The sequence below is a fragment of the Fusarium redolens genome (assembly GCF_020744475.1).
Source record: "Fusarium redolens strain MPI-CAGE-AT-0023 chromosome Unknown BKA55scaffold_7, whole genome shotgun sequence".
NCBI lineage: Eukaryota > Fungi > Ascomycota > Sordariomycetes > Hypocreales > Nectriaceae > Fusarium > Fusarium redolens.
Window position 1 is genome coordinate 1,092,411 of NW_025763670.1, and position 16,223 is coordinate 1,108,633.

At 48.7% G+C, this 16,223-nt stretch overlaps 8 protein-coding genes across 8 annotated transcripts; 5 read left to right on the plus strand and 3 right to left on the minus strand.

Moving 5' to 3' along the window:
• Nucleotides 1–464: 464 nt before the first annotated feature.
• Nucleotides 465–1,083, plus strand: BKA55DRAFT_510903 (uncharacterized protein; the record flags this gene model as incomplete). Its single annotated transcript, XM_046187652.1, has 2 exons — nucleotides 465–695; nucleotides 742–1,083. 2 exons carry the CDS (start codon nucleotides 465–467, stop codon nucleotides 1,081–1,083), a joined length of 573 nt encoding a protein of 190 aa, XP_046050109.1.
• A 618-nt stretch (nucleotides 1,084–1,701) lies between these two features.
• Nucleotides 1,702–2,828, plus strand: BKA55DRAFT_510276 (uncharacterized protein; the record flags this gene model as incomplete). The annotated part of the gene is made up of 4 exons (XM_046187580.1): nucleotides 1,702–2,338; nucleotides 2,388–2,605; nucleotides 2,652–2,744; nucleotides 2,790–2,828. The coding sequence occupies 4 exons, from the start codon at nucleotides 1,702–1,704 to the stop codon at nucleotides 2,826–2,828; spliced, it is 987 nt and encodes a 328-aa protein (XP_046050110.1).
• Nucleotides 2,829–3,108: 280 nt separating this feature from the next.
• BKA55DRAFT_566384 (nucleophile aminohydrolase) lies at nucleotides 3,109–4,599 on the minus strand. Its single transcript, XM_046192630.1, has 2 exons — nucleotides 3,276–4,599; nucleotides 3,109–3,220 (listed from the first exon to the last, which is right to left on the minus strand). The coding sequence occupies exons 1-2, from the start codon at nucleotides 4,299–4,301 to the stop codon at nucleotides 3,215–3,217; spliced, it is 1,032 nt and encodes a 343-aa protein (XP_046050111.1). The 5' UTR covers nucleotides 4,302–4,599; the 3' UTR covers nucleotides 3,109–3,214.
• Nucleotides 4,600–4,695: 96 nt separating this feature from the next.
• BKA55DRAFT_689366 (uncharacterized protein) lies at nucleotides 4,696–7,599 on the plus strand (the record flags this gene model as incomplete). The annotated part of the gene is made up of 2 exons (XM_046199345.1): nucleotides 4,696–5,084; nucleotides 5,151–7,599. The coding sequence occupies 2 exons, from the start codon at nucleotides 4,696–4,698 to the stop codon at nucleotides 7,597–7,599; spliced, it is 2,838 nt and encodes a 945-aa protein (XP_046050112.1).
• A 107-nt stretch (nucleotides 7,600–7,706) lies between these two features.
• BKA55DRAFT_566387 (uncharacterized protein) lies at nucleotides 7,707–9,298 on the minus strand. The gene is made up of 4 exons (XM_046192631.1): nucleotides 8,628–9,298; nucleotides 8,532–8,584; nucleotides 8,391–8,481; nucleotides 7,707–8,342 (listed from the first exon to the last, which is right to left on the minus strand). The coding sequence occupies exons 1-4, from the start codon at nucleotides 8,975–8,977 to the stop codon at nucleotides 7,739–7,741; spliced, it is 1,098 nt and encodes a 365-aa protein (XP_046050113.1). The 5' UTR covers nucleotides 8,978–9,298; the 3' UTR covers nucleotides 7,707–7,738.
• A 382-nt stretch (nucleotides 9,299–9,680) lies between these two features.
• BKA55DRAFT_566389 (uncharacterized protein) lies at nucleotides 9,681–11,591 on the plus strand. The gene has a single exon (XM_046192632.1). It carries the CDS (start codon nucleotides 9,930–9,932, stop codon nucleotides 11,352–11,354), a length of 1,425 nt encoding a protein of 474 aa, XP_046050114.1. The 5' UTR covers nucleotides 9,681–9,929; the 3' UTR covers nucleotides 11,355–11,591.
• Nucleotides 11,592–12,216: 625 nt separating this feature from the next.
• BKA55DRAFT_510858 (uncharacterized protein) lies at nucleotides 12,217–13,146 on the minus strand (the record flags this gene model as incomplete). The annotated part of the gene is made up of 2 exons (XM_046187647.1): nucleotides 12,217–12,860; nucleotides 12,909–13,146. 2 exons carry the CDS (start codon nucleotides 13,144–13,146, stop codon nucleotides 12,217–12,219), a joined length of 882 nt encoding a protein of 293 aa, XP_046050115.1.
• Nucleotides 13,147–14,412: 1,266 nt separating this feature from the next.
• On the plus strand, nucleotides 14,413–16,184 carry BKA55DRAFT_737615 (glycosyl hydrolase family 61-domain-containing protein; the record flags this gene model as incomplete). Its single annotated transcript, XM_046201370.1, has 2 exons — nucleotides 14,413–15,693; nucleotides 16,129–16,184. Exons 1-2 carry the CDS (start codon nucleotides 14,628–14,630, stop codon nucleotides 16,182–16,184), a joined length of 1,122 nt encoding a protein of 373 aa, XP_046050116.1. The 5' UTR covers nucleotides 14,413–14,627.
• Nucleotides 16,185–16,223: the final 39 nt, after the last annotated feature.

Sequence of the window (16,223 nt, forward strand, 5' to 3'; positions counted from 1 at the left end):
TTGAGGTGTACATGTGTTCAGGGTCCTCGAGGGATTCTCAAGGGCAGTCCGAGCCGTATTTGATGTTTTCAGGGAGGATGTGGACGCTATCGCAGTGGCCTTGAACCGAAGAAGAGCTCAGATCTGCACGTGGAGTAGAAGACGAAGACTCGAACCTGGTTTAACAATGGACTAACACTCTGGAGTTCTACAATACAACAACAGATTTTAAATGATAAGAACTATGTATGGCATATACTGATCATCTCTTCTTCGAGGCATCTCCGCGAGATGTAACCGAGATAAGAAGGCATCAAGTAGAAAAGGTTCGGGCCTTCCTCCCTTTCTCAATTACCTTTATCTCGTCCAATCTATCAGCATTTGCCAAAACCTCCCATGCCCAACATCGTCATCTTATAGCACTCCGACTGCCAGCTTCTCGCATTCCATGTCAAAACGTAGTGCGCCTTGCGCAGTTCGCAACCATGAGACTCCTCGCTCTACTCCGCTTGACCATCGTCGCGGTGAATGCATACTACACTCTCTCTGTCTACGCACCGTCGCTTCCCCAGATCCACGCGCGCATCATCAACGCGAGGAATAAAGCCTTCATTATCGGCGCCACAAAGCCCAGTACGTTCTGTGGTCTTGACAACGCTACTGAATGCCCTGATGGAACATCTACACAAGTAGATGGGAATATGACCGGTCTCGCAGTAAGAATCATGTCACCTCAATCGACGTTGTTACTTACAGGTACAGGCTGCAGTCCCAGGTGGTCAATTCATCTTCGTCGCCCCAGACGGAATCATATCCTACCCACCCGCACACTCCGCCCTCCGACCTCCAGGCTCACAAATGGGCGGCTTCCATCCCGCGCATGTCATCTCAGAATGTAAGATGCCTGTCACGATACTCATGTGGTCCCCGGAGAATGCAAGTCCCGGACTTTGGGCTTGTCCAACGGCGAGGAATGTACCGGTCATGAAGGAGGCGGTTCTCAAGGCGACGACGGACACTTTTACAGGAAGGGGCTGTCTGACTGTTGAGGGAGTCGAGATTCAGACTGCGGGGGACAAGTTTGCTGCCTGGGCTTACACGTAGGAGGGGTTCGGAGGATGTGACATGTGATTATCAGGATGATGTGGACGACAGTTGATGGAGAAGATCTTTCTGGGGTGTTTCCGGTGATTATTCCCAGTCATCAGCGTCAGTTGATGCTTTGTATCTTTGTCTAAATTTAGATCCTGAGTCTATCATTGTCCTTCGTCATGTCAAGCAGTGATATGCTGTACATCAGTCTCTATTTCCAATGTGAGGCCTTCCAGCCCCAACTAAGCAGTTGCTTCTTTCAGCACACTCGGTCAATATTACCCTTCCTTTGCCTTCAAAGATAGAACTCCCGTAAAGATGTCAATCTTACCCGTGTTTGATGAAGTTTATGATGGCATTCCCCCACTAGCCCTGCACCCCGCAACTTTGTGGCTGCATACCATGTCCAGCTGCCCCTGATAGAGTGTCCGACTGGGTAATATCTCGCCGAAATCTTACTATATGTGGCAAGTAACTAAGATCACTTGTCGGAGACATTTTCCCACTTGTGTAAGTGGCTCCCAATCATGAACCTGTGCCGTCGTCGTATAAGTGATAAAATGACGACCTCCCACGAACGTCTGACCACTTCATGTCAATTCAATTTCTGCCAGACTGATGTCCTGCACCATGGCTCAGATTGCGACACAGACTGCTCAGCATGCTTTCAAGGAAGCCTATCTCGTCAATGATGGACTTCTTGGATCTGACATGATTGGGAAGCTCAAACAATCGTACCCATCCGAACCGATCGAAGACCTGAGAGCCCGCTATGAGAAGGATGGGTATCTATTTATGAAAGGTCTTCTTCCTCGCTCTGATGTGCTTGGCTGCCGAGAAGCATACTTCAATTTTCTGAGCCCAAGCGGTGTTCTGCAGCCCAACTCGGCTCCCGTTGATGGTATCTTCGATCCGGATAACAAAGGCGTCAATTATCCCAGTATCGGCGCCGGTCCTTTTGGCAAAGAACAAATCAACCCAGGTTCCTTCGCTAGTCTTGCGGAGAAGGCTCACACGGAGGACTTTTACCTTGAGTTTTCGAGACATCCAGCCTTGAGAGATTTTGTTTCCAAGTTGAAAGACTGGGGCGATGATACCAAGTTACTCCCGAGGTCTTTGTTGAGGAACAATACGCCGCATAACAATGCTATTGGAGTGCATTATGATCAGTCGTTTCTGCGATATGGAGAACCTACTTCGGTGACAGCTTGGGTACCGATTGGGGATATCAGTCTACAGGGCGGTGGGCTGATATACCTCGAAAGCAGTGAGTCTCTATTACAGCTGTGAAGAAACCTAAGAGCTGATCGATGAAGGTGACACTCTTGGTCGAATACTGGAAGATGCCTTCAACAAAAAGGCAAGGGAAGGTGGTATGACTGAAGAGGAACGCATCAACGCATTCAATACAAACATGATGTCCAATGGATTCTTAGAACTCGGCCCCATCAAATTTCTAGAAGACAACGGAGGTGGAAGATGGCTTTTAACAGAGTATGAAGCCGGCGATGTTGTCTTTCATAAGCCACATATGGTGCGTATCTGCAATACTTAGATGATGCTCTGCTGATGTTGTGCAGATTCACGCTTCAACTATCAATAAGGATCCTGAGAACCGGATTCGACTTGGAACGGATTTGAGGTTCGTGGATTCTTCGAGACCTCACGATACGGTATGTGATTCTTATGCATAAAGGGTTCGGCTAATCGTGATGTAGAGATGGTCTGCACCTTTTCGGCTTGATGATGGGCTTTGAAGAAGTGAATCAAGTCTGGGGTCGTCGTGGTTTGTTCGCCTTCCAATACTCCTTAAGAGTTTCACATACGCCAGCTGTGAATCAAGGCTTCGGATTTCGGTTTGCATACACGTTTTTTAATGGTGTAAATAAGAGTAGGCTATGTCTCTTGGTATTTGCGTTCATATGCTATGGGACTTGGAAACATATCAAGACTGTTCTGAAGAAGCGTTCGTTTCAAGTCAGCTACATTCAAATTGGGACATGTCACATGAACAGAGAGCAGAAAGATAACAGTCGTTCTCCATTTTTGTTTTTGGATATCTAAATCGCTACTAAAGTCAAAGGCATAACTGTTGTCGATTGATATAACTAAAATACAAACATGCTGCTGCGCTCGATGCTCGTTAAACCTAAGTCTTTGTCAACCACATTCATAATTCGTCAAGTCTACAAGTCAAGACGTACCTCCTGCACCGGCTTCACAGTAACGACTTTTGTTTTGGTCATCTTTCCTCCTCTGTAACTGTACTGGAAATTCCACCCACTGCATGCAGCACCATGGTTTCCGTACCGATCCACGACGACGATGCCGCTCTTGAGATCGCCGTACTTGCGAACCATGCGAAGAACTGCATCCTCGGCTGCTTCTTTTGGTGAAAGGCCGTTGCGCATACCTTCGATGGCTTGGTAGCATGGGAGGAAGCGAAGCATGACGTCGCCATCGCCTGTGGCTCCGCAGCCGCCAATGTCGCTGTCGACGTAGGAGCCGCTTCCAACAATGGGGCCGTCGCCAACGCGTCCGGGGATTTTGTGCGAGGCGCCGTTTGTTGTTGTTCCTGCTGCCATGGAGCCGTCTTTGTGGATTGTGATGAGAGAGAGGGTATCGTGGCCGGTTTGTTTATTGGTTTTCATGGTGCTTGTTGTGAGGGTGGCAAGGGGCTTGTAGGGACCGCATGATGATGCTGGGTTTGGGCTGACGTTGATGCGATAGTTGGGCTGGCACTTCTTGGCCTTCCAGTCCTTGCACTGTTTATCGGAGTTTTTGGTAGACAGGCTCGTAGTCTTGAAGCCGTTTTGAATAGCAAACTCTGTGGCTTGGTCTCCGACGATGAGAGAATGGGTAGTATGATCAAGGACATGTCGAGCAACAGAAATCGCACTCTTAACGCGACGCAGAGCAGCAACCGCACCAGAATTCATACTCCCACCATCCATGATCATCGCATCGAGTGTAGTTTCACAGTTCTCATCAGGACTTCCTCCAAAGCCTACACTCCCATCGCACTGCTTGTTCTCACACGTCGTACCTCCAATTTCAACCGCGTCAAGAGCAGAAGCCTTCTTCCCCAGCGCGGTGAAGGCCGCATCCGTAGCAGCAGTGAAATCGTCACCCCAAGTATTAATAACAAGAGGAAGACCAGGTGTGTTACCCGCCGCGAGTGTAAATGTTGATAGGGAGAGAACTCCCACGAAGATAGAAAGGGAAGACATTTTTGTTGTTCGATAACGATGGTGAAAATTGGCAGGGAGAGTGGCGTTTCTTATACGACGTTTCGAAACAGACGCTTTTGATAAGCGTGGCACGGGCTGTGAACCTTGTAGGACGCTATAACCAATTGTTTCACAGACCGGCACTCGATAGCTAATTCAGCCTGTTTCAATGCAATGTGATAGTAAAGCAGCTGCAGGGATGATTGCTTACGCGTGACCAACATGAGACCGTATTTAAACCCCTCATTCCAATCTCACATTCCATTCCAACCTCTCTTTTATTTTTAAACTTCCATCTTTGTGAAATTCACATGCCAAGAGGAAAAGATTAAAGGGCTTTTGCATAATAGTTAAATAAATTAAACCGCTAGCTACACCATTACAAGCTTATAAAATGGCTGTGCTTGCTGACATTGACGCTAACGTTGACACTGTATCTGAATTCCTCGCTTGGGCTGTTGATGTGTGTCATGCTGTGCGAGGGATACACAGTCTGGGATATACAGATCGCTGTGATACTGACTTTGCTCGCTTGCTCGAGGGATTGACGCATTCGGTGAAGCGTGTTGAAGAGGGAGAATACGAGAAAAGTCTGATCAAGTTTTCTTGTGTTCAGATTGGTAATGACCTCGTCGTCCACGTCAACCGTGTCTTGAACGCGTTCAGTGATTCAATTGATGTCGCTGGGTTCTGCAAGCTTTGGCCCCTGGACGATGTTACGGCGCTGAGTGTACGGCTCCGTGAAGTGTTGCATCAATGCCAAGACATCTTTCCGTCTTCACAGTGAGTTCAGTTGACTTTACTGGTTACTCTCGAGAAGCTAACGGTGCGCTAACGTCGTCTTGCTAGTGAACTCTGTCTACCCTTGCTCGCTGATTTACAGCTCACGAACAGTGAGCTTGAACCTGAAGAGACTGAGACGAAGAGTTTAATTGAGAGCACGGAATCAATTGTTCACGATGATGTTGGTAAATCGCCCGGGCAGATGCCGATTGTCCCGAGGCCTCCGAGGCTAGCTCCCGTGGGCCTCATCAATGACTTCATTCTCGAGAGTCTGTCATACAAGAGTATGCATGATCGCGAAAGTCAAGTCACTGAAGCCCACGCCAAGACTCTTGATTGGATCTTTGACAACTCGCCCATCGACCAATCTCTGCGTCAGAATTTCAGAGACAGCTTCGTCTCATGGCTAAGTGGCACAGACTTGGGCGCTATCTACTGGATCACTGGAAAACCCGGGTCTGGTAAATCTACGCTCGTGAGATACCTCTCGCAGCATCCTGTCGCCCTGTATCATCTTCGCAGATGGGGCGGCAAGAAGAGAGTCAATACAGCGGGTTTCTTCTTTTGGACCAGTGGTTCTCGACAGCAGAGGTCGCAAACTGGTTTGTTGCGATATCTCCTGCATCAGCTGTTGTCTTCAGATCCAGAGCTCGTCGAAAAGGCGTTTCCTGATCTCTGGAGTCGTTTGCGACAGATGACAACCAAGGAACGAGTCAACTTTGCCCTAGAATGGACTGTTCGAGATTTACAGGCTGCCTTTCACTCTCTGCTGGACGCAGCCTTGCCTGGTGTGAATATATGTCTCTTCATCGATGGTCTTGATGAGTTTGATGGCGACCATGTTCAAATCATCAACTTCTTCAAAGACTTGACATCCAGATATGATGGCAAGTCACTCAAGCTATGTCTTTCTTCTCGACCCTGGGACGTCTTTGAAAAGGCATTTGGAACTTCTGTTCCCAACACGAAGCTTCAGGATCTGAGCTACGATGACATGTACCGCTATGCAACAGATACACTCAAGGCGAATGACCAGATTCGAAGGCTTATGAAGCAGAGTCAGGACTCGACTCGTCGCTTTATCACTACGCTTGTTGAACAAGCCAATGGCGTTTTCTTATGGGTTAGACTTGCAGTTGAGCGTATGCTTGTGACATTTCAAAAGAACGACAGGTTCGAAGTCTTGGAAACAACTCTGAAAGAACTTCCCACTGAGCTTAATGATCTCTTCGAAAAGCTTCTTTTCAAGGATCAGACATCCCCAGAGATCATGCAAACTGCCACTCTGTTCCAGCTCATGCATGCCAGGGAAATAGTCGCGGACTTTATCAAAGATGAGTCTTCCAACTCACTCACTGTCTGGGAAGTTGCTTTTGCACTGTTCAAAGAGGACGATACTCTCGCTCTCCAGCGCGAAGTGATAGAAGCCACGGATGAAGAGATTCAAAGACGCTGCGGAACTACAGTACAATACATTCAGGCCCGTTTCTCAAGGCTTTTGAACATCCACGTTGCGAAACCCATGGGCAACATGCGCGTTCCCAAGTTCGAAGACAGAAATGCCAGCGTTGCAAGTCTTATCACGACAAGCAAGGTTATTTACATACACCGCACAGTCCGAGACTGGCTCATGGACGGTGGGGCAGGAAAACGTCTCGAAGCACTCCAGTCTCCAGACTTTGACTCTCATCTGCGACTTCTAAGATCATATGTTCTGCGATTGAAGCATCCTCTCGAAGAAATTGAGCATCACCGGCGTTTGGATGAGTGGTATCCTGATATTGCACTCGCCATGACACATGCTCGATATATCAGCAACGATTCGCATGGTCTTCAGAGAAGGTTTTTGAACGAGATGGATAAAACTCTATCTTGGCTCTGGCTAGAGAAACCCTCGGATCGGTATGATCATTGGGCGAAGAGTACGTTTGGGGCTTACGAGATTCGGATGAAAGCACCTCCCATTTACAGGCCTTTCTTGTGTCTCGCTACCAAGTTTGGCCTAACGGAGTATGTTTGTCAAGAGATCGCAGACCCGGGTCACGAAGCAGAGGCCCTTGAGGACGACGAAGAGGACGGATCGACACCATTGCTTTCATACGCGACAGAATTCCTTTGCTCTCGCAACAAAACCATCTTCCCCATGTCATCACCCAAGCTCGTCCACTGGCTTCTCAATAATCCCTCACGCATCAACCCCGGTCCCAATCACAACTACAAGCACTTTGTCACACATCAGCCGATTACTCCATGGCTAGCTGTTCTTCGCCATCTTCGTGATGCGAAGCGAAGGGGATGGATTGAGTACTACGATATCAACCCCGAGGGAACTGCGCGTTGGGCTGAGATTGTAAGAGACTTTGTGCAGTTTGCGGATGTCAATGCTGTGATTTTGAAGGATATGTGGGATCCGGAGATTACGGCCTTGGGAGTCATGGAGATGCTGGAGGAGACGTATGGTTCTACTGAGGTACAGAGGATCAGGGTCCTGATGGAGAAGAAGATGGCTCAGTAGACGTGTGGCTTGATATCGTTCATACATCCTCTAACAAAATCATGCGGGAGATTTATTTCCTGTGTGTATTTCTATTCCGTATTGAAGATAGGCAACCAAAATATATTCAATGGTCTTTTACATCTTCGTTCTAAAAGTTCTAGTAACCTTCCTTCCGGTTGACTTTGTTGATAAAATCGTTTCGTCCCTGACTCAACCTCTCAAGGTTCAATCTAAAAATATCCAACAACCTCGTATAATAAAATGAGGAAGCAGCACTGATATGTGGCGTAATAGTCACATTCTTCGCACTCCACAGTGGATGCTGATCCGGCAAAGGCTCAGGGTCGGTGACATCAAGCGCCGCACCCTTGATAGTCTCCGAATTCAGCGCCTCGATAAGATCATCCGTATTGACGATAGGGCCTCTTGCAATGTTAATCAAGAAAGTTCCCTTCTTGCCAAGGATTTCAAACTCAGGCTTTGAGATCAACCCCTTGGTCTTGTCGGTCAATGGCACTGAGATGACGAGGATATCTAGTCCTGAATCGAGAAATTCGTGGATTTCTTCTTTAGAACCGCCGGAAAACCACTTGCTGGGAAACTCGCCCTCAGGATCACCAAGGCCTGGGGGCGTGTAGGAGTCATCGCGGCGAGACTCCTTGGTGTTGCGAGGGTGAAGAGTATAGGCATGGACATCTAGGCCTAGTGCTTTTGATAGACGGGCTGTTTGACGGCCGATACTGCCGTAGCCTAGGATACCACTGTAATGTGTTAGTTGAGATTCTCTTGTAAGAGCTTGGGGTTCTGACATTCGCTTGCCAGCTGTGTCTTCAGTATCTTCGGCACCCTGATGAAGACGTTTCCATTTTCCTTCATCTTGAAGCTTTGCATATTCCTTCACTATCAAATTGTAAGCCAGAGTTTTGAAAAAGAGCTACTGAATGTCCTACAGTGAAGTCGATGAGATAGATAAGTAGTAATGATCCACTCCGCAATTTGAGGTCTGTCGATTAGCTATAGTCTTCCATCTTGCAAGTCCAACTCACCCATGAACTCCATTGGCGGTCGAAAATGGAATCTTTGTATCCGTAAAGAGGGGATCCTTGATTAGATGATTGGCACCAGCACTGGTAAGCTGAACATATTGCAAATGCGGCGCCTGGTCTGGTTTCGGCAACAAGGTAGCAGTCAACAATACAGTAGTATCCTGCCACTCTTCTTCCTTGAAACTAGGATCCAGAGGTGCACCCCATGGTTGAATGAAAGTCTTGATGGTTAGATCAGGGAACTGTTTCTGAATAGCGTCGATCTGAGCCTGGGGCGGTTCAACGGTTGAGAAGATTACAGCCTTATGGCCTTTGAGGGTTTTGTTGTTGGCGATCCTGACGAGCGTCATGGTGAAGTTGCTGATAGTGAAGATATCAATTGAAAGGATGAGTGGGAGGATTTGAGGGGATCATGAGTGAATATTGAGTCTAGAGGATGACAAATAGACACCCATGGTGATGTTGTCGTCAAGGTGGGGCTGATTGACGCCTTGAGATAAGGATGGATGTGAGTGGATTGATATTGGGATGGAGAGGTTGCATAGTGCCGATGTTGCCATTATAGTCTCGGAAACGAATTACAGCTCAACTGTATATGGACTTTGAACATATAGGTTTCGGGTTTCGCAACGTTGATTGATTGAGTTGTTGAGGCTGACCTGTCTTAAAATTGACTACCCTATACCGCCTCGGACACAACGCCGAACTTGCTATCAATGCAGCGCTCCACGGTCTGTACGGTTGTGCTGGGCCATTATGTTTATACGGGGAATTGGCAATGTTGATGCCGTGTCAACGTCCTTACTCATACTGTAGACATTAGTGTTCAGTTGCTTCTGATTCGGATGAGAGCACCCCCCTCCAGATTCACGACTACTGGGACTCTAGAACAGTGGCTGAGCCATAACTCTCATTGACCCGACAAACTGTAAGAAACTAAACAAAACAAAACAGAAATACTTTTTTCTATGTTCCAATGAATAGAGTTATTTGATAGTTCCATTCTTTCAGCCCACCCAAACCCCGTGGCTGTACCCACCAAACAGCTCAGCCCTACAGGCAGCCTACGCTAAATGTCACCCACTAGCCCCTGCAGAACCGTTGGCGGTGGCAGAGACCAGCAGCTGAAAACGCCCCTAATTTCCAGAACCTCGGGATGATTTCACACAGCCCAACGCCATGAAGGCAACAAAGAGCAGCTGATTCTGCCTTCATGACAGCCACGAAACCTTGAGATGTCTTCAAATACCTACCCCTCCCCCCACCTGAGGTTGAGTCGATCATCACTCAACACTTCACAAAATGCCTCGGGTCGTGCTACCAGATGTTGCTGCGTTGAATGAAAGCCTTCTCAATCCTCTTCCGTCGTACTCAGCTACCGACAATGACGACCTTCTAAACCGCATCGAAGCCGCTGAAAGCGTCGAATTTCCTATCCTCCACTCCCCCGCCAGTCGTGCGACGAACCTCCAACGCCTTACCGCTGATGCAGATTGGGCATCTTACCATGAAGCATACCGACTCGAATCCGACATCGTGAATGCCTTCTTCTCTGCCATCGAGAACGGACACGATGATATCGTCGCCAATTTTATAGCCCGTGGATGGGTGTCGCCCGATACTACAAGTCGATGGGGCGAAACACCATTGAACGCAGCCGTGCGCGCTGGCAAGGTTCCCATGGTGAGCCGCCTCGTTGCTCTTGGTGCTAGCGTCAATGAGTTTGGTCGTGCAAGAAATGATGAAAGCACTGTCAAGGCTGAGGACTTGCCTGAGCGTACGCCGTTGATGGTCGCTGCTGAGCGCGGGCACCTGGCATTAGTCAAAGTCCTAATCGAAGACTACGGCGCGAAACACGACCTCATTGCGCCCGATGGAGCGATCGCTCTTCGTCTAGCTGCTGCCAATCGCCATCGTGAAATCGTGCATTATCTGCCTTCCATTCGCGGCGGCGCGTGGAAGCGATGGGCGGTTGTACACAAAAAGCAAATGGACCGAGCGCGACGAGCTGTCGATAGAATCGTCAAGTTCATCAGAATCCTCATTTGGGATCTCCCCAAGCTTTTGGTCTGGGATGCGCCGAAGGAGATATTTCGCGCTGCGTGGAAGGTTCGCCATCGAGTGAAGACCTTCTTCAAGGAGTTGCCCGGAAAGCTCAAAGACGCGATTATCGAGATACCCGGAACCCTAAAACGCGCTGGAAAGGAGGTTTGGAAGGGCATTAAGGAGCTTCCGTCGCTTCTGAAGAGCTTGGTCAAGGCAATTTTCAAGGTATTTTGGAAGGTCCTAACAGGGATACCCGGTGCTGTAATGTTTGTTCTCAGATGGATCGGCAGTGGATTGAAGGGCATCGGTGAAGCCATCCTCAACATCTTCGTCAAGCTGTTCTCACTTCTACATACAGCAGTCATGGCAGTCGTGACTTTCCTACGCAGGATTACTCTGCGGGATGTCTGGAATGGCTTCTGCCATCTTGTACGTGCCATCTTTGTGGATGCACCCAAGGCAGTTGTCGCGTTTGTGGTGGCCTTTGGCAGGACGAGTTACGATGTGCTCGAAGCAACCTGTGGTACTCTGGGTTCGTGTCTTTGGTGCATTGGTGTGGGTATTCTCTGGTTGATCCAGTATATTCCGCATCGGATATGGACCATGATTGAAGCATTGGGGGCATCTTTGGTCAAGGCCTGGGAGGAGATTCTGGTGTTTGTTGATCCTAAGCGAATGTGATCCGGTAGTTATACGGTCAAGATTGCAATTGAAGAATACCCATGGAACACTACTGAACTAAGCGATGATCAACTGCCAACGTTTTGGAGATAAATGATGCAATGAACTCCCCTTGGCGCCATGATGATGATCCCAAGACTGATGACCCTGGATTTGGGCGGCGCCACAAGTCCCTCCAGGGCAAAGACACCACTAAACCGTCGAGCTGGCCCGATACCTCCAGCTTCAACGTTAGCGCCAGGTGCATTGAACGAAGAAAGTAATATGGAAGATTTTCGTGTTCGGTCTTTTCTCACTAATTGCCCGTCCTTTTGTTAGCCTATTTAGAGGGCCGTGTCATCCCGGGACTTCCTGCGTGTTTGAGGATTACGGCGCTGATAGTTCTCGTAAAGCCATCTGAGATTCACAGAGCCGATAACACGTTGAACAAGATGGTTCAATAAGATATCACCCCCGACATCACGAATTCGACATTAATTCTACAGCCACCAAAATCAATATCCAGCGACACCATTATCATAGACAGGACTCTATTAAGAAGCGGTATGTGAGATATTATGAAGACGTTCATCTCAGTATCTACAGCTACACGGTTAAAACTATCGAAGCCACCCTACACTCTGGAAGATGGCAATTGAGCGCTGGGGTAGCATTCGAAGCTATGGATGCGTTATTACTTCTATTATTAGTCTATGTAATATACTATCATTCTTTCGTAAAGCTTCGGCATTAAGCATGCCCACTCAGCGTTCCATGCCCATATTTCTATCCTGACCCTGCTCCGGCATAATTAGTGGTGTATTATAATTCCGTGTCGTTAATCCATCAAGCAATCGTCGCCACGTTCATCGCGAATGCATGTCTATACTTCCGCCATATATCGGCTCTGCCTCGAACTCCTCGCATTCAACCTCTCAGCCTCAGCATACTGACTCCGTCTTGAGTCTCTCGCCTCAGCTCGTTCATCATTACCCTCCCAACCCGCCTTGATCAACCAAAACAAAGCCATCAAAGGGGTCGTAAGCAAACCTAGAACGCCGCCAAGAATTGCCTTGAAAGCCTGTGGCGTCCACCGATCTTGATATCTCCAATCCCCGCCATCGCGTTCTCCAACTGTCGTTAAAACCCCCACGCTCAGTGGCCAGAGGATAAAGAAACCAACGACAGCGAGAATAAAACCTCTTAGTGCCCCTTGCACGATTGTCATAAGCACAGGAGGAACATTGGATTTTCTTTGAGCCTCCTTCTCTTCAACTTCTGAGTCGCTTGTATCAGATGCTGGTGGAAGAAAAAATAGCCATCGAAGCCACTGATGCGAGGGCTCAGGAATAAAGCCAATCGGCTGAACAGAGCGTTTCGAAAGGTCGTAACTGACAAGTCCCATCTCAACGAACCACGTGAGAATGCATTGGACGATGATCGTTACAGCTGCATCACCTGATAGTGTATTTGGTAGTTGAAACAACCGAATTGGGTTCTTGACGGTGTCCTGCGTGGTGTACATGACTATCCATTCCCATTAGCTTTCATCTCAGACTTCAACTGTAAACTCACCATAAGCCAATGCGAAATTCACGCCCCCGGACAAAGCCATCGCGCCTATTCCATCAAGCCCAAAGACATAGAATAGCTGATGCCCTGTAAATTGCAGACTCGGCTTCAGGCGCCCCTCACTGTCACTGTCATCTCCTCTCTGTTCTTGTTCCTCCTCGCCAAGGTTGTCAGGTTTCAGAATCCCGCTGGACCCCTGCACATTCGGCCCCTGTGTCTCAAGTTGCGCCGTCGTAATCATATCTTTTCCCTTATCAGAGACGAACTCGTGGAAACTTGTTTGGTTTTGTTCTTATTTTTCCTATGTTCGTGTTTTTTGATGCATGGAAGTGGGAAATTTTAATTAAACGTCGCCAAGCTGTTGAAAGGGGGAATTTGGGAAATTACGCGGGAAAAATGGGAAAGCTTGGACTTTTAGATGGGCGAAAAAAAGTTAGTTAGCGAAAAAGAGAGAATGCGAATACTAATCCGAGATTCTACACTACGACTTTGTTGAGAAAATGGTTTACATAGCACCATTTTACACCGCTATCTCATGGGAGTCATGCGATTCTATGGCACTTGTTGAGATTCGGTAGTTGAAGAGATACAGGAACAGCATAAAAACACACTGTTTCCCGAAAAGTTTATCACTGTAAGGTGTTTTGAAGGGTTGTCGTGAAGCTCTTACGGTTTCACCACCGATTACCACCACGATCGGTTCAATCGGCCCAAGAAGACGGCTTACAACGCACAGCCCGACCTGTCAAGACTGAATGGATTGACGCCACCTGAGAATCTGGGCCCTCTCGTCTCCTTCGGTTAATTCATCCGTTCATCTAATCTATTCAGCGGTTAACAGATCCATCTTCATTCGTCTGGACTCAAGAACATCTTGGAAGCAACGTCAGGAGAAGCAACTCCATCGTCTCAGGATGACTGACCCAAAGCTTGGGCCTGCAAGGGTCTTGCGATGGGGACTTGCGGAAAAATAAACACCGTTGACATGACCCCTGCGGCGCTAAAGCAGGAACAAAAGAACGCTTGTGTTTTTCCATCTTGTCTTCTGCCCCAGTTTCAGGTACAGCGGTTCTTCGGCCGAGATGGACTGCTCGCTTGGAAGAAGGGCATGTCACTTCGCTTGGGACGGTGTTGGCAGTATTCAACTGAATGACCGTTATGCCAATTCTTGGCAATAATCAATCTTACTTTGATCATCTACAGACTATCGTGAAGATCCAGATACTAGCTTCGAATATACCGTCGGTAAAATGCGACTCTAAACTTAAATGCTATGAACATCACTGCAATACTTGTATGATCTACTCATATTTCGATCAATCATACCCATAAAACCGCAGGGGCTGAAACTGCCTTGGTCAACACCATGCAGCCCTCCACCACGCTTATCCCTGATGGCATATCGACCCGAGCAAGACACCCCTGCATGAATCTATCCCAGGCGGGAAACTGATCCGTTTAGCCATGAGGCTCTTTACCCGCCAGCTCAAGTCTCCAAACATTCATATAAACCGCCCTCTTCCTCTCTCGAAATACTCTCTTTCTTCACTCAGGCTCATTCAGCAGTTCATTCCATTCACTTTTTGCTCCTTGCACATTCTTTCACGCTTCTTTGACAGAAGTCGTTTCATTCATTCATTCACTTAAACCGCCAGTCGGATATTGCCACTCTTTACAAACAAACACAACAACCACCTTTCTTACCCAACAACCTTTTTCAAGATGCCTTCTTTCACCTCCAAGACTCTTCTCGCCGCCGTTGCCGGTGCCATGGGCGTTGCTGCCCACGGTCACGTTTCCTCCATCAACGTCGCTGGCACCGTCTACGACGGCTACGATGCTAGCTCTGCTCCCTACGACCAGACCCCCAAGACCCTCATCGCCTGGTCCACCACCGCTTCCGACAACGGTTTCGTCGCCCCTGATGCCTTCAGCTCTGGCGACATCATCTGCCACCGCGATGCTAAGAACGCCAAGGGCCACGCCAAGGTCAAGGCTGGTGAGCAGATCTACATCAAGTGGGACACCTGGCCCGAGAGCCACAAGGGACCTGTCATTGACATGTTGGCCTCTTGTGGTTCTGCCGGTTGTGAGTCCGTCGACAAGGAGACCCTCAAGTTCTTCAAGATCGACGAGGCTGGTCTTGTCAAGGCCGGTAACCCCGGTACTTATGCCTCTGACGAGCTCATTGCCAACGACAACGGCTGGCTCGTCGAGATCCCCGAGAACATCAAGCCCGGTTCTTACGTTCTCCGTCACGAGATCATTGCTCTCCACGCCGGTGGCCAGGAGAACGGTGCCCAGAACTACCCCCAGTGCTTCAACCTCGAGATCTCCGGTTCCGGCTCTGAGCTCCCTGAGGGTACCCTCGGAACTGAGCTGTACAAGGCCGACGACAAGGGCATCAAGTTCGACATCTACAACAACCCTACCAGCTACCCCATCCCAGGCCCTGCTATGACATTGAAGGCCCCCAAGGTTACCCAGGGCAAGCTCGCTGAGAAGGCCAAGGGTACCCCCACCACTGGCTCTGGCTCTGGTTCCGACTCTGGCTCTGGCTCTGCCACCCCCGAGACTCCCGCTCAGACTGAGGCTCCCGCCGCTGGTACTTCCGCTGCCGCTCCCGCTGCAACTTCCGCTGCCGCTGAGGAGCCTGCTGCTCCCGTCGAGACTTCCCCTGCCGCTGAGGAGCCTGCCACTCCTGTCCAGACTGAGGCTCCTGCTGCTCCCAAGCCCACCAAGACTGGCTGCAAGGCCAAGCGCAGCATGAAGGCTCGCCGTCACGCTCGTGACCTCATGAACTAAGCAATCCACTAAGCGTGGTTGTGTATGAAAGGTTTTTACAAGGACAAAAGCCTGTCTATCCTGAATGGGATGAATCTTTGAGTATTCTGCTGTATATATGTGACCTCGAGTCCAAGATATAATTCAATTACATTGGTTATCATTTACTATATCGCCTCCGATGCTTATGTGACTGTCTTTGGATGCTTCTTTGATCGAAATCCTACCGTCTTGGCCCTATAATTCTGCCTGCTCCGAACTCCAACACGAGAAACTCTCCTCTGTGGCGTTGCCTTGGCTCTATCTTAGTGACTTTGAAAGGGAATAGAGCTACTGCCTACATAGCAGTACCTTGTGCAGTGACACTCGTCCTGAAGTGTCCTTATCAAGTTTCGCATAGGATACAAGAAGACAGGTCGAAACTTGTTGAAGCTTGTAGACATGTCCGTTCTGTGGCTGGAAGCCAACCTGAACCCCTCCTACAAGTGGTCATAATGAAGATTCTACAAAAGCTGAAAACCATGAAAGATCTTT